At 37.1% G+C, this 16,641-nt stretch overlaps 1 protein-coding gene across 1 annotated transcript; it reads left to right on the top strand.

The window, feature by feature from the left end:
- Nucleotides 1–12,095: 12,095 nt before the first annotated feature.
- LOC134225670 (uncharacterized) lies at nucleotides 12,096–13,193 on the top strand. Its single transcript, XM_062705935.1, has 2 exons — nucleotides 12,096–12,122; nucleotides 12,180–13,193. Exon 2 carries the CDS (start codon nucleotides 12,286–12,288, stop codon nucleotides 13,000–13,002), a length of 717 nt encoding a protein of 238 aa, XP_062561919.1. The 5' UTR covers nucleotides 12,096–12,122; nucleotides 12,180–12,285; the 3' UTR covers nucleotides 13,003–13,193.
- The last annotated feature ends 3,448 nt before the right edge of the window (nucleotides 13,194–16,641 follow it).

Genomic DNA, 16,641 nt, shown 5'->3' with positions numbered 1-16,641 from the left:
TCCTTAAACTCTATTACACCCAGGTTTTTGCCTTTCTCGTACAACAAAGTTGTACCAGAAAGGCTTTCATTTCACTCCCAAAACGTACTTTTTATAGAGCGCTTGTAGACCCATAGTATTATATACCATTCGATTCAGCTCGACAAACTGAGCAAATGTCTGTCTGTCCGTGTGTGTGTCCGTGTGTGTGTGTGTGTGCGTATGTGTGTGCACATTGAAACATTAGCCAATTTTTCTAGTACTAAACCTGAATCGATTTTGCTACAACAAGTTGCATTCGATGGGGAATGTTTTCTTCTTGTTCACTATTGAGTTTCATAATGATAGCACTTCTCAAAAAATAGTAAATATGCAAAGAGTTATGAGACATCATTATTTCGTAACAAATAAGCTATCGATTTTCTAGGTTATGTTCTCCCAAGACACAATTTATTCGAAACCGGCACACTGACAGCATAGAATACACAGCTTACACGGAAGAAAAAACTTCACAAACAAACATAGAAACCCATGCATTAATGAGTTAAAAAGTACATATTTTAAGATTTCATGTATACACTGAAAATTCTCGTTTATTTTTTCAAAATGACCTAAGAAACATATTTTCATGAATGAATTTTAATATTGCGATCAACAGACCAATATGATAGCTTTTGATTGCAGTACACAAATTAATTCATGAATAAAAGGTGACATATGTTCTTTTTAAAAGCCATTTCTGCCATTTCTTTCCCCTATGGGCCGATGTGAGCAGTGAGAAGTGAAAAGTGAGACGTGAGAAGTGCGAAGTGAGGAGTGAAAAGTAAGAAGTAAGAAATGAAAAATGAGAAATGAAAAATCACCAGATGATCCGAAATGAAAACAAAAATGTTTTTCCAAATTTAATCTAGACTATCCTTTGAAAAGAGCTGAAATTTTTTTGCTAATATTTTCAAATGGATATAATAGAAAAACAACAAATCCACAAAAAAGTGTTGTATGGGTGACCATCGCAAAATCAGTCAAACTTTCTAGTGAAAATATCGGAAACAATCCAAATTGAGCCCTACACTGAAAAAAATCAGTTTAAAAATTTTAAAGTCGATTTGCGAAAAAACCCCCATTTTTATTTAAATGAAATTTTGTCTCAAGATAGGTGATTATGTTCCTACCAACCGCCCATACATCGCAAGCTGGGCACTCTTAAGGAAAAAAGTTTTCTAACAAAACTTTTTCTTGTCGGAATTATTTTCAGTGTATTTTCATCTGAAATTAAACCAATGAAAGCCATCGTTATAGAACCCCAAGCAAATCTATTTTTATGATACATTGTCTAATTTAGTCACTAAATATATTTTGTTTTTAAATTAAGAGTTATATTAAGAAGGGTTTATATCTTCAAAAATATTATATTCCATTATTAGCTTCTTTAGTTGCGACCAGTTACGACCAAAACATTGTACTCTGCCTGACTGTACAGGAATACTTAATATGAGTATATTATGTATACACTAGTTTATTTGTGGACGCAGTAGCGCCCCTGGCAAGTGTTTTTTTATATAAACGGTTTATGTGTTATTCAACGTCTGTTGTCTGTGATTTTTTTCATTAAATGCTGTGTCTTGTTGTCTAAGGTTATCACTGGTTTTGTTTTCTGCATCTGATAGTAAAACAGTAGTGTAAAGCAGTAGTGATAGTGTCAAATATTTTATTTTTGTGAGAATTTCCCTGCATGCTGCGTTTGATTGGCTAGTCACCGGACAGACAAACAGGACTATTATATTTATGATATGTTAAATAATCAATTCCGTCAAGAAAAAGTTTTTGTTAGAAAATTTTTTTCCCTTCAAAGTGCCCAGCTTGCGATGTATGGACGGTTGGTAGGGAACATAATCACCTATCTTGAGACAAAATTTCGTCCAAATCGAAAAGGGCGTTTTTTTGCAAATCGACTTTTAATTTTTTAAATCGATTTTTTTTAGTGTAGGGTTCAATTTTGAGTTTTTCAAAAAGTTTTATTAGAAAGTTTGACTGATTTTGCGATAGTCACCTGTTCCGGCCGGAGTCATCATATTGAACTGAAATAGAAACATAAACATGAATTGTAATAAGTAGAAATCAAATAACAAATTAATTACTTACCGAATCAATCTGCACCATCTGCAGCATTTTGTTTTGATCTCGTTAGACATACACGTACAGTAGTAGTAGTCAGTTATGAGTTACCACTCACTTATACACTATTGCGTACCGCTGTGAACAATCAAAAGTTGCATGCAAGAAATGAAACGGAGATAGGAATGTAGAAAGAAGAGTTAATATATACACAGATCGTACGCCTAAGAAGATGACTCGTCAACCTTTATAGTTCCTTATGTACAAAAATTCAAATAATTTAGGGACAAAACAATATTGAAAATCACCTCAAACTGAATACGACATGCAATGAAAAGAATCAATAGAGACAAAATGATGCCATATGAGTCCATGGGAAGGGAAACGGTATAAATATTGTCCCAGATGCCAATGTAGAATCAGTTATCAAATCGTGATCAAAGTGAAATATACTCCATCCAAATCGTTATTCCAGTGTTCTTATTCGAAACCGTGATTCTGCAGCCGTGAACCATTGCCGGTAGTAAACCGTTGCCAGTACCAGTGACGAAAAGTAGTGCGAAAGGTGATACGCGAAATTAACCCTTAACGACCCGGGACCTAAAACTTTCATCGTTGAAAATTAGGTCGACGCGAAAACATCACCCATACAACACTTTTTTGTAGGAAGGGTCGTTTTTCGATTATATCCATTTGAAAAAATCAGTAAAAACAAGTTTGACCCTTTTCAAAAGATAGTCTGAATCAAATTTGAATAAACTAAGTATGCACTTTTCTTTTAACTGCACTTCTTAAATATTGACCAATAAATTTACAAAAAGTCAACTTAAACAATCAGAACACTTGCAAGTTCCCAAAAAGTTCTATTTTGGCTTTACGCATTTTATTACATTTCCCGCATAACTTTTCAAAAGGACCTAAGTAAAATTTTTCATGAATTCTCGCTTAACTTTTCAAAAGGACGTAAGTAACATTTTTTTCATGAATTAATTTGAATACTGCAATCAATATTGTGATTCTCGAGATTTTATAGCATTTTGCTCATTCACCTCTGCCTCGCTTAGTTGTGCGCCGCTAAGGTATTGTGTCATATTATGGTACTTTACTCAATTTAAGTGTAGAATATTACATCACAAATTAAACATAATTGCACTACTAATATCCACTTAAACAATATCCCGAACGCAACACAGGCGAAAGAAAAGCAAAAACTACTAAACCTCGAACAATTTCACTTAAAAATATCTTTTCGTAAAGGGACGACAATATGCTACATACCTTACAAGCGAATGTGGAAAAGCTTACCGAAAGCTCACATCTATTTGACATTGGTTTATTTACTTTTTGCATGGCGCACAACTCGGCGCATGGGACCCGGCGCGTAACTGGTGAGCCAGTATGCTAATTTTAGAAAAGAATCGCAATAGCTTTCATGTTGTTCTGTTGATTGCAGTACTCAAAATAATTCATGAAAAAAATGTTACTTAGGTCCTTTTGATAAATTATGCGAGATCTATAGTACAGCAGAAAGTCCATTGCTGTTAAACGTTCATTTCGAACAATACACCGCAGATTGCTGGTTAATTTTTTTTTGACATATACTCTGTCTCGCTCAAACCAACAGCGAATAATCTAGCGACTACTTTAACGAACTATTTAAGGAACAGCTACTTTAACCGACCGTGTCCATTTAGCAAGTACGGTGTTGAACATAATCTGGAGATTAAAATAACACTTAATAAAGTTTAAAAAAACTTAGCAAGTAACCGCACAATATTGAGTAAAACAAATTAAGGGTGTAGCATTTCTGCATGCGGTGAATAAATTTCGCACCGTGTATATAACTGACAGCATGAATGTTTGTGTTGCTTCTTTCGTGCTTTATTGATGATGCTAACCTCTCAAGCAAAGTTTTCCAAAGCTTCAAATGTGGAACACGAAAACTAATGGACGAACACACACGCGCTAGAGACCCGAAGCCGATGACTTCATCCGCTCGCCTCAACAGTTTCGTCGTTGGAAATAAAAATCGCATACCTACGTATTGCCGATTTCACCAATTTGAAGAGTTAGGTGTAGATTGCAGGGATATAGCGCAGCTGTCACCCCCATACAGATACACCGTAGTAAACATGAATTTGACACTTTTGGAAATTCTGACAGTTTTGGGCATTCTGACATTTTCGGTTTGTGCACGCTTAATTCAGTTGACCTTTTTCCATGAGTTTCAACTGGGTTAAGTCCTCTAAATGACTCGTTTTTTTTGGCGTGCACGTGAGTGCAATACACGATTCAGAGGAATAAATAATTTTTAAGTTATAAATCTGTGTAAGTCAACGAATAAAAGAGTAAACATATCTAGGTATGTATTTTATGCTTGCTACGGTGATTTTGACTTTTGCTATACCCCTGGTAGATTGTGATTTGACCGCTTCTTTTTCTCACACGCACTCTCATTTCGGCTTGATCGATTTTTGTTACTGAAATTTACCCAATTATAACCCATTACTCGTTAGTCACATGTAAGCGTGTACACTAAATCGATTCCCGCCATGATTTGACGTCTATTTGTTTTTAGATTGAGCACTCACACACAAATATTATACACGGAAAATCCAACTTTTTTGAGTGTATTGAGTGTGAGGAAAAGATGACTGTGAGAAGAAAAATCTCGCAAAACTCTTATAAAGTGCAAAAAGCGCAATACATGCTTTCTCGTGCGCTCGTTACGTTTGCTGCCATTTTGTTTCATGCTTTGGAAGGAAAGAAGAGGCGTGTCATTAATACTAATGACATACTGGTGGTATTCGTACCATGGTACAAGTTGTACCACTAGTGTGTCACCTTGTACCATGCTGGTACAACGTGGAAAACCATGGTACAATATGTACTAGGGTATATAACCGTGGTACTTGTACCACCAGTGTGTCTTTAGTATAAGGCTAACTGCTTTTTGGTTTGGGTGGTTTGGTTGGTTTGGGTGGAATGATGGTGTAGTTTGGGCATATGGGTGATTTGAACTTAACGTTCGTTTTCATACACCTCCTTATTTCCATATTATGCGGCTTTATTTTTCATTTATATTTATGTGAATTGTTGGTTTCATTTTCACAAATGTACTTGTACAATTATTACACAAAGGGATGCAAAATCAATGTATGACATACAACTATGTAGTATTATTGAACTTTAATATTACATTGGTGAAAAAACACTACGTGGGAATCAGGAAAGTTGGAAACATATCGAATTTTAATCCATATGTATTTTTCAAAACGCGCCGTTGCGCTAATCATTGTATTTACTATCGCTAATCATTGTACTACCGCACGATCGCATATTTGTAACATATGCATTTTTCCTTTCTCGTACAACAAAGTTGTACCGAAAGGCTATATGATTGCTAAAAAACTTGATAGAAGGCCCGGATACCCATAGTGTTATATACCGATCGACTCAGCTCGACAAACTGAGGTGACGTCTGTTTTTTTGTGTATGTGTGTGTGTATGTGTACAAATTTTGTAGGCACACTTTTAGAACTTAGAATTATCCGATTTACTCGCAACAAGTTGCATTCGACGGGAATTGTTTGCTATTGGAAATGGGCCCGATCATTGCTTTTCGGAATTATTGAAAAAACATTGTTTTTCCCCAAAGGTCCCCTTGAAAATTCAAAGAACTTTTTTTTGAATGGTGGCAAGGCAAAAATATTAAAAATGATCGAAAAATGTGATCTATTCCCCCAAAGAGCTTTTTTGACCTTTCTAATGTGATTTTTTCAATATATTTTATAATGCACGAGAAAGGCATCATCACTGCTAGGTGGATTAATCTGGGTTTTTTTTTACACGGTTTGGTTTTAGTCGTTTAAGACCTTCAGCATCAATGAAACAATGAGTTAACCCCACGAAAAAATTCACAAAAAATCAAAGAAAATTCAGGCGGTATTTAAAAAGCGGTGAAAATTCAGGTTACCCAAGAAATTAATGAATTCCAACCGTGTAAAAAAAAACCTGGGTGTATGTCGATTTGTTTCTATTTTGTAAATTTCTTGAGAAAATCCCATTTTTTAACTAACAAAATTTAGGTTTAGACTGTAAAGAAACCCAAAAAAACTTTTGTTTTTTTTTTATTTCTAGGATTTTGAAAATATATTAAATGTTATATATTTTTTTCTCTAAGAGGCTTAGGGTCGTTTGGCAGAACGCCATTTGGCCGAATGCCGGTTGACCGAATAGTTGAAATACGTTCTCTTATACTAGTTTATTTGTGGACGCAGTAGCGCCCGTGGCAAGTGTTTAGATTCTTTCCTGCATTAAAAAAATCAAAATTTTCAACGTCTGTTGTCTGTGATTTTTTTTATCAAATGCTGTGTCTGGTTGTATAAGGTTGTCATTGGTTTTGTTTTCGGACTGCATCTGATAGTAAAAAAGAATTAAAGTGTCAAATATTTTATTTTTCGTGAAAATTTCCCCGCGTGCTGCGTCTGGTTGGCTAGTCACCGGACAGACAAACAGGGCTATTATATATAGTATATTAAGTGTGTAAAGTGAAAAGTGAGATGTACGAAGTGAATAGTGAGAAGTGTGTAGTGGGAAGCAAGATACAAAAAATGCTTTATACAAAAAATGTGACATAGGGGGAGAGGGGGTTTGAAATTGACAATTTTTTTACGTTACGTAATTAATGGATCTTTGCTTTGGTTGAAGATGTATTTTTCCTAATCAGTTGAAAAGACATTTCAGTTTGAGAAGAAGGGAGGAAGATTAAGGAAGGAAAAAGGAAGAAAAAAGAAAGCAGAAAGAAAAGAAAGAAGGGATAAGGAATCAGGAGAAAGAAAAAAGAAGATAAAAAACAAGAAGGAAGATGGAAGAAGTAAAACGAAAGAAGGAAAAAAGAACAAAGAAGAAGGAAAATGGAAGAAAGAAAAACGGAGAAGGAAAAAAGAAGATGAAAGAAGGAAGAAAGAAGGAAACAGGAAGAAACAAGAAGGGAGAAGAAAGAAACAGAAAAGAAGAAGAAAGAAGAAATAAGGAAAAAGAAAAAGGAAGAAGGAAAAAATAAGAATCAAGAAAAGCAGTGAAGAAGAGAGAAGATGAAGGAAGAAGGAAGAAGAAGAAAGAAGGAAGGAGGGAAAAAGAAGAAAAAAGAAAGAGGGAAGAACAAAGAAACATCAAGCAAGAAGTACGATGGAAGAGCAAGAACTTCTTTGTTCTCTGTTTTCAGTTCCCAGTTTACTTTTCTTTTTCACTTTTCACTTCTCATCAGGGTTGTAAATATTCGGCAGTACTGGATGAAGGTATTTTTTTTATTTATTTTTTTTCATTTTCTTCCTTCCTTGAAATCAATCTCCCAAAAAGGGAAAGGCGTAAACAACATAACTTACATCACCCATGAATATGAAATTCACCACAGTAAAATGTACACATTCACCCAGCAAATGACAAAAAAACATCACTCGTTTAAATGGACCACTCACATTCAAGCGATAACGCTCGAAATGAGCAGCCTGTCAGGGTGAGTTGTGAATTGAAAGTTGGTGTCGGCAATGTTTTTTTCTCGATGCTACAGTCACTCAGCGGCGACGAGGTTGACTAGAGAATATACTGAGATCCATGTTCTTCACTGCATTGACCTTGACATATTTCAATCCTGCTTCTCACTTTCTACTTCTCATTACTCACTTCTCATTTTTCATTCTTCACTACCGTCGTCGGAGGTGACAATGGGTCAAATGGGGGTGAAAATTGGTCACTGTTTCAACTACTTAGAATGCTTGTAGAATAGATTGAATGTATCTGAGGGCAAGAAGACTAAAATATAAGAGACCTTTTTGAACGATTTTGCTCTTCGACCTCCAGACTGCCTGTAAGAGCGATGACCCATTCTCACCCCCTAGACCCATTGGCACCCCCGATTCCATTTGATTCCACCACTTGATTGTAAACTATACAATCAAGTGGTGGAAATAAATAGAATTATACAAACTCGTCTTATGACAAGTAAAGATTCCATTAAAATCTCAAAATAATCTTTTTATCATCTTTTTTGCATTTTTTTCTGAATTCTTCGTTTTTACATATTTATCAAATTTCTTAAGATGTTGAAATGGAAAAAAAATTGACATGAAAAACAATTTCAATTTCATTTTGAAGGTTTTTAATTCTTGATTTTTTTTAAATTTCATTGTTTTTATAAAATTTAAAAAGTCAAAACTTTTAACTCTTTAGACTCTTCAAATGAAGAGAATAGAGTTCAGAAAATGAAAAAAAGACTTCAATTATCAAGAAATAAATAAATTCTAATTTTTCTCATTTTTTTTGTAATTTACGATTAGGTTTTGGATTCGTATTTTATGGCTCACAGCATATTTAACAATGAAAAAAAAATCTTCCAAATCTGTCAAACAGTTCGTGAGTTTAATTGTGTCAAAGATAGCGTTGGAACATATTATGTATATGTGAAAACAAAATTTCTAAACCATTTTGTACTTCACTTAATCGAATTATGCAAATCGATAAGATAAGAAAATTATTTTGAGCTTTTAGTCGTCGTCAAGTACGAGACACTGAGACTGTTGAGGTCGAAATACGTATCTGTCAAAGGTACAACAAGTGGTAGAATTTAATGGAATTGTACAAACTCATCTTATGACATGTAAATCGATGTGATTTAGCTCAAATATGAATGTGCATTTTTTCCACAAACAAAATATAAGTTATATTTTTCTAGTTTTGCTGCATAAAAAAAAAATAAAAATACAAAAATTTAAAAGAATATATAAGAGCAAAAATTTATATTGTTTGTGGAAACTTTTCAATTTTCCAAGGAAAGTTTTATAAGTAAATATACAAGTTACCTGAGTAAAGCAAAATTTCCATGAACAAAAAAAACCCAAACATATATTTTAGAAGTAAAAACTGCGATCATAAAAAAGATTTTTCCATAAAGAAACTAAAGTTTTCTAATTAAAAAATACAAAATTTCCATAAATAAAATAGGGGAAAAGACGGCTTTGGCAGGTTTTGTTCTATTATTGTCAAGGGGGTTTTTGTCGACCAAATTTTCTTTGATATGCAAAGAATGTTTAGGCCAAATTTGAGCATAGTCAGTCATAACAAACCCCCCTGCCAATAATAGAACAAAACCTGCCAAAGCCGTCATTCCCCCTAAATTCATCAAATTGTTTTTTAAAATTAAAAAGAAACATTTTAAAATTTTACACAACAAAAAATCAAAGAAGAGCAATTAAAATAGGAAAATTTCCTTGGAAAAACATAAAAGCCAATAAAACCGATCATATTTTCCATAGATGACCCCTTATTTCAAAGCGTGCATTGTTTATGGAAAATTCAATCAATTTTATTGCTTTTTTCTATTTTTTTGTCAATTTAGGAAAAATATCCACTGCCTATTGGTGGGAATCGAACCCACACCTCCCAGTATGCTAGACGGATGCTCTACCACTATGCTATGGTAAACCTTAGCGGTAATGTGATAGTTACGGTCCAACCCCCTACGGTAATTGCGGATCAATCACATTCATCCATTCTTCTCAAGTACCGGGGGAACATTCATCATATTTTTATTATTTTGTAAATATTTCCTCCGTAAATGAAACCATGTTTTTTATATTTTTAAAACGAGTACTGTTACACGTATACACAGTATAAGGCTGTTGTTCTAGATTATTTAATTATTTTAAACTTGTTTCTAAAATGTTTTTCGTCGAGTTTTTTTATTTTTTGTTTTTAGAAATAATGTCAACCAAAATGAATTCCACCAAAGTGTAGCAGTTAAAAAGGATGCATCCTAACGTTTGTAACCGTTCGTTGCTTCTGCTCGAGGTTTATGATTAACCGGTGGCTTAAGCGCCACTTCCGGGATCCGGAAGACCACCGGTCGAGTTCTTTTGCACGACTAACACTCGATTTCTCTCCTCAGGGGTCACTCGAACGGTCGCTGGCTGAAACTTAAAATATTGCCTTGCACCAAGTGCTTCTCCAATTCGGCCACCTCCCAAGTTATGTTACCCTCAAACTCTTCCAACCCGCCAATAAATCCCGGCAGAAATTAAGCAAAGCGAGTAATCAACGTAGTCAACGGAACGGAACGGAAAAGCGAGCGGAGTGATCTTTCAGCGATTACTCCAACTGAAAAAAACTACTTGATCTTCTTACTTACAATTCATGAGGGTTTATTTGTTTCGGGTTGAACACTTTTGGAATTGGTACGGATATGGAAATGGTTATCTAGATCATGGCCATGTCTATATACTAGTCACATACCTGCGCAGGTTTTCTTCTTCGTCGACTTGCTGGGTTTCGCCGGCGCGATGGCGGCGAACCGGTTCGGAATGATGGCGTCGAACCTGTTCGTGGCGATGGCAGCGAAGCTGTCCTTGACGATGGCGGCGACAGAAGAATCGCCTAGCTGCAGGATGGTGCGCAGCTGATGAGCCCGTGCAAATATGGCCGAACTAAAGTTGCGAAGTGGGTGGCGGCTGGACGGAAGGCCTCCGATTTCCTCGTGAGAGCTGCGTCGACGGATGTCGCGCTTCCCGGGTTGATTTTCCCCTCCGGACAAGGGCCAACGTACCTCCGCACGGCTTCGCTTTTTACGGCTATGACCGCCCATGATGAAATGAACCCTCGCCTTCGGTTCCAATCCGGCACTGTGGTACGCAATTGGCGACGTATTCCACGCGCCGAGCTCTCCGAACGGTCCGTAGGGTTCGGAACGTTTTGGACCACCGTCGATTGATTGGCGATCGACGGTTCACTTTTCGCTTCTCTTTCTGGCGAAACTTCACCACACTCCGTTTCGCTACCCCGAAGGGCGGGCCTTGACGAGCGCACGGACTCCACAAAAAACTCCTCCAAACGATAAAACGGTGGAAATGCCGTAAACCCTTTTCGTCGACTCCGGGTCGACTCCGAAATTCCAGCCCGTACCAAAAAAAGCGCCACGCACTGGAAGTCCAACGCGAAACATAAATTAACATTTAAACATACAACGAATAGTTCTACAAAAATTTACCTGTTTTGGTGCACTACATATACTATTTAAAATAGAAATTTGCGAGAGTCGGCTACACCGACAACAGAATCAAATCTACAGAACGAACGAAAAAACTAATTACAATCACGTACAAAATCACTCCAACCACTTTAATTACCTCGACGAACTAAACTTTACTCAAATTCTCTATATAAAACTCTTAAACTCGCAAAACTTCTAACTGCCAGCCGTTATGGAAGCGAAATGACCGAGTTTGAGTTTGTTCTTGAGCAAGAAACCTTCTACAACAATTAACCCATTATTTAGCAATTGCGCTAATTTAAATTTTAAATGGCGACATAGAGTTCGCGCCTTCGGAAACATCGAGCTAACTTTACTACATAGAACATTACAAAGTATCGTTGCCATATTGAATATGGCTCAAACATCACAACATTTAGTCGAGACACAAACCATGTCGACGAATTGCCTTCTCGTTGACACGAATCGAATTTAATTTGAAGTTGAACATTATTTTACTTAAAAAGAAAAAAACGTCAAAAACTACAAATATTGAATTCAACTAAATAGACGACACGTAAAAACTATTTTCAAAAACTTATTTACATTTGATTTTGCTTAAAAAGATAAAAACGTCTGAAGCTACGGATATTAATAATTTACGTAAATTAAAAACGGTAAAAAAACGTAAAACGTTACACGTTACATGAGTCTCAATAAAGAAATAATAATAATATATAGATATTATAATTGGAAAAGCATGGAAAACGTCTTTCAAAACGAGTTGTTGTAGATAAAACATTAAAAGAACTAACAAAGCCAAATTATAGTAATATCGCTAAGTAATTATAGTAATATCGTACTATCAAAGAAAATGAAACTTTAATCCACTTGTTGAGAAAGTTCAGCTTATTGTTGGTGAAACTGGCAACACTGAAACAGTCGAAGAAATATAAAATGACTCGTCGGTTGGGAAAAAAGGTCCGCTAGATTATAATACTAGAATGTAAGATTAAAATATGAATTTATAATGTGAATGAATAATAAATTAATTATGTTATAGCTTTGAAGCTGATCGAAATGTAATCTGCTCTCAAAAAGTATTTAAACGTGACTATTCCCAACAAACTTCAAAGATTCTAACTATACGTGTTAGAAAAGTGCGCGCCATGGAGCGGTTAGAAATATGGAGAATTGAATATGAAGATACGGAGAGGCGAATAGAACGTGAATATCAACAAAGCCTGGTGGATATCGAAGAGGAATATAGGAAAGCTGCAGAAAAAATCAGGTCGGATTTTGAAGCGGAACGGCGGAAGCTTATAAGGCAAAGTGATGGGGCTGCACACAATAAATCACTGACTTCTCATTCATCATCTAAACCGTGTACAAATGTTGCCACACAGAATTATCCGTTCACGGCAGTTGCTGGTGTTGTAATCAAATCGAAGCAGGAACAACCAAATCGCGGTAAGGCTCACTTCGTTCATCATATAAAAAAGGAAATCGGAGCTACTGGGAAGGAAATTATTTCGGCTGCCTATGCTGCATTTGTTTACAAACGTTTCGCAACTAGTTTTTCTACTATTCGGATGAAACATCACAAGAACATCACTGAGCGTCAGATCAAATTGATTGCTGCTCGCAAATATTGTAACACCTTTCCACAAAACGCTGGTGATTATTTTATATCTGTACAAACGGAAAAACAAATGTCTCTTCTTTCGTGCATCACGGCAAATGAATGCGAATGGATTATATGGAAATGCAGAGTCAACTGTTTGTTTGTGATTTTCGACCCAGGAGGTATTAGTGCGAGAGAACCTGTATATCTAATACTATTGGCAAACAGTACGCACATCACTACAGCGAATAACGATAAGTGATCGGTGGCTGTTGTAGGAGTTATTCCATGGGAATTGAACAATAAACTATTTGGCTAGTTACCAGTGTCACGTTCGGGGGTGTTGAGAAAGTTCAGCTTATTGTTGGTGGAACTGGCAACACTGAAACAGTCGAAGAAATATAAAATGACTCGTCGGTTGGGAAAAAGGTCCGCTAGATTATAATACTAGAATGTAAGATTAAAATATGAATTTATAATGTGAATAAATAATAAATTAATTATGTTATAGCTTTGAAGCTGATCGAAATGTAATCTGCTCACAAAAAGTATTTAAACGTGACTATTCCCAACACCACTTTTAATCGACTTTAATGAATTATTTTATAAAAATTTCCATAGAGTACAACGTAACCATTGGACTAGCACGATGCTATAGAATGCGTTTTTTAGGATTAACATCCAGTGCACATTTTCCCCTTCACTCCTTAAAGGAAATCGAACCCGCACTTCGAAGAATAGGTACAAATACGCATAGACGACTGTCGCCGCTACCCGCACGGATACAAAGTCTGGAGCATTTTTTTGTGTGTTTAAAATGTAATGACAGCTAAACTTTAACCGAAGAGAAGGCCATAAAAACATTGAGTAGGACTCCAATTCTATAAAAAACTTCTGGTTTTCCAAGCTACCATTCTCATACATATTTACCCAGATTTTCCTAATCTTACTAATGTTTAAAAGTTCCATTCTTATGAAACAGCGTTCATGCATAATTAACTGTTTTAAACTGAGTTTTAAAAATTCTTCTAAAGCTTGTACACTCTCTAAGCTTTCAGCACACGTAATATGTGCCACTGTATGAAGTTGACAGCTCCAAATTATGGCATTGACATCACTGCTACTTCAGTCATTGTAGGAAAAAATATATTTTTTAAATTTTTTAGATCACATGTATTCATAATGTTAGTTCATTTCTACCCCCCTAAGTCAATTCACGGAACACGTCAAGCTCTGGTAACCCTACGCTGGAATCGTACGATGGCTGTGAGACCTTGGAATTGATTCTTATTTCGTGCTGATTAGAATCGGATGCTGCGCAAAATTGAAACGACAACAACAGAAGCGAACAGCGCTGAGCCGGGTTCCTCAGCAGAACTGCGGAAGGTTTCAGTGGTTCATTTGAATCGCTGTTTGTCAGATGTGACTGAGTTTCGTATGGGACTGACAGAGAAATTGAATGCGATATCCAAGGATGCTGCCAGCAGTACTCTTTAGAGGAGGTAAACGATTCTAAACAACACAGTGCAACGCGCATATTTTTTCCAGGTTGAATAATGGAACATGTTTAAAGTATTCCGAAGGTCAGTGAGGCTGCATATGTTTGCTGGTTGTTTATCGCCTCAGAATGCATAGCATCAGAGGGAAGCAGGAGTTCGCGGACCTATCTAAGGTCGTAGTTGCATTTCAGAATTGTGGAAAATTCCAGTAGGTTTCATATTAATTCCATCACACTTTCTAGTCAACAGCAGCCACAAATAGAATCGATGTTGGCAGCCCGATTGTGCATTCATCATTGCTGCATAAATGTAAACGAGATATGCTACACGAGCGCCGATGGATACCACCATGGATGGGGGTAGCGGAAAAGCGCAAGCTCACATAAGAGAACATTGACCGAGCGTCATTGAAACCGAAATTCATTGTGCAATCAATAGTCAGCATATTTTTCTCCCTTTCGTCGTCGCCATGTCGTTGTTGTTGCTGGCTTGGTACGACGAATTTATTTATGCATACCTATGTACCTATCGCGCTCCCAGCGCGGCCATTTAGCCAAGACCCAGGCCCCGAGATCGAAAAAGCCAGTAATTTTCACAGCTTACCTCGGCTGAAAAGTTGGCAAAGTCACATCGCCGCCAAGAGCCGGTGTGGTATCTCTTGGCAGCTGTCTCACCGAAATCTTGTCGTGGGGTCCCTCTCGCGTTCTCTGCCGCCACGATGACGACGGCGCGGCTTGGGCCAGCACCACCGCTCGGTCGGGTTTGGTTTAATAACAGATCGCGCAAGTTCAGCACACGATTCGTTGCCCGGTTGTAGGTTTTAAAATTGAAGGTTGTTCGGTGATGGGTGATCTACCTATGTGTGAGTCTGTTTGTGGGGGATAAACTGCTCAAAATTAACAGCTTTGCGTGTATTATAAATTGAACCTTTCACATTAAATGAATTCATAGCTCTACGTTAATTTGCTCAAATTTCAATGCTGCAAATCATTTATTAACATTTTCTGAATACTTATCAAAACCCAGATTGATTCAGGCGAAATCGCCAAATGCTGAAAGCCTGTACTACTTGCCTATTGTTGAACACCCATAAAAAACGTACACCGTTCAACAATAGGCGAAGAAATTAGCCGCTCAACATTTGACGAATTACCCTACTTTACTTTTTCGCTAAGACAGTTTTGTCTTTTAGATTTTTTGAAGACCGACCGACGACATGATTGCAGTGCAGTGTAATACAACTCCACCTTGGTGCTACTGAATTTGCCTCCGCTTTGGCCTTATCATCGGATGTGGTTATTCTGCTTGGAGACTTCAATCAACCAGGACTTGTCTTGTCTCTCTCCCACCACAGATATTTGTTTCCTGATTAGCTTTTGTCTGCAACTACACCTGCCAACCGCCAACTAGTCGATGGGATTGCTTTTCTTGGACTCAGCCAAATCAATCAGATTTCGAACTTTCATTCAAACATGCTCGACTTGGTGTTTATCAATGATTCTTCCCTGCATGAATGCACTGTCGTTGAGGCTCCGGACGCCGTTGTGCCGCTTGACAACTATCATCCTGCGTTGGATATATCAATTGACAACGGATTTAATCAATGTTTCGATGAACCTATGAGTGACGATCGGCTCAATTTTCGCAAAACCGATTTTCAACAGCTCCGACCATGCTTGTCCCGTATTGACTGGAATGTTTTAGATCGCCTGGACATCGAATCAGCTGTAGACCGCTTCAACTGTCTACTACGTGATTGTGTTTCAGTCGTTGTACCGAAGCGAAAGCCTCCGAGGAAACCACCGTGGACTAATGCTCTTTTACGGAACCTGAAAAGAGTGCGCGCTAGAGCTCTTCGCGCTTATACCTTTCGACGGTGTGCCTTCACTAAACGGAACTTCAACATCGCCAGCAATGATTATCTGTGCTATAATAAACTCCGTTACAAACACTATATTCATCTCATGCAACAAAATCTCGGACGACACCCCAAGAAGTTTTGGTCTTTCGTGAATTCTAAAAGAAAGGAATCTGGACTGCCATCAAGGGTTTTTCTCAATAACGACATTGCGCTGAATACTGAGGATAAATGCAGCCTTTTCGCTAAACACTTCTCAAGTGTATTCTCGGGCATTTCGCCTTCTCAGGTTGACATTGATAGAGCTATAAGTGGAGTACCTAGCAATGTAGTGGATGTGGATGTCTTTCAAGTAGACGTTCAAATGGTACTGTCAGCGATATATCAGACCAAAACATCATTTTCTCCTGGACCTAGCGTTCTTCCATCGGCCGTGCTTAAAAAATGCTCCTATATTTTAGCTGCGCCACTTTGTCTTCTATTCAACCTATCACTCCAGCAGAGGAGATTTCCAGTGCAGTGGAAATGCTCTACTATGTTCCCA

This window comes from Armigeres subalbatus, chromosome 3 (assembly GCF_024139115.2).
Source record: "Armigeres subalbatus isolate Guangzhou_Male chromosome 3, GZ_Asu_2, whole genome shotgun sequence".
NCBI classification, from domain to species: Eukaryota; Metazoa; Arthropoda; class Insecta; order Diptera; family Culicidae; genus Armigeres; species Armigeres subalbatus.
The sequence above is the reverse complement of the archived record's forward strand: the minus strand, read 5'-3'. Positions and strand labels throughout refer to the sequence as shown.

What these genes read in the sequence shown, in the direction of transcription:
- LOC134225670 (XM_062705935.1), top strand. Translation starts at nt 12,286, where the DNA reads ATGGAGCGGTTAGAAATATGGAGAATTGAATATGAAGATACGGAGAGG.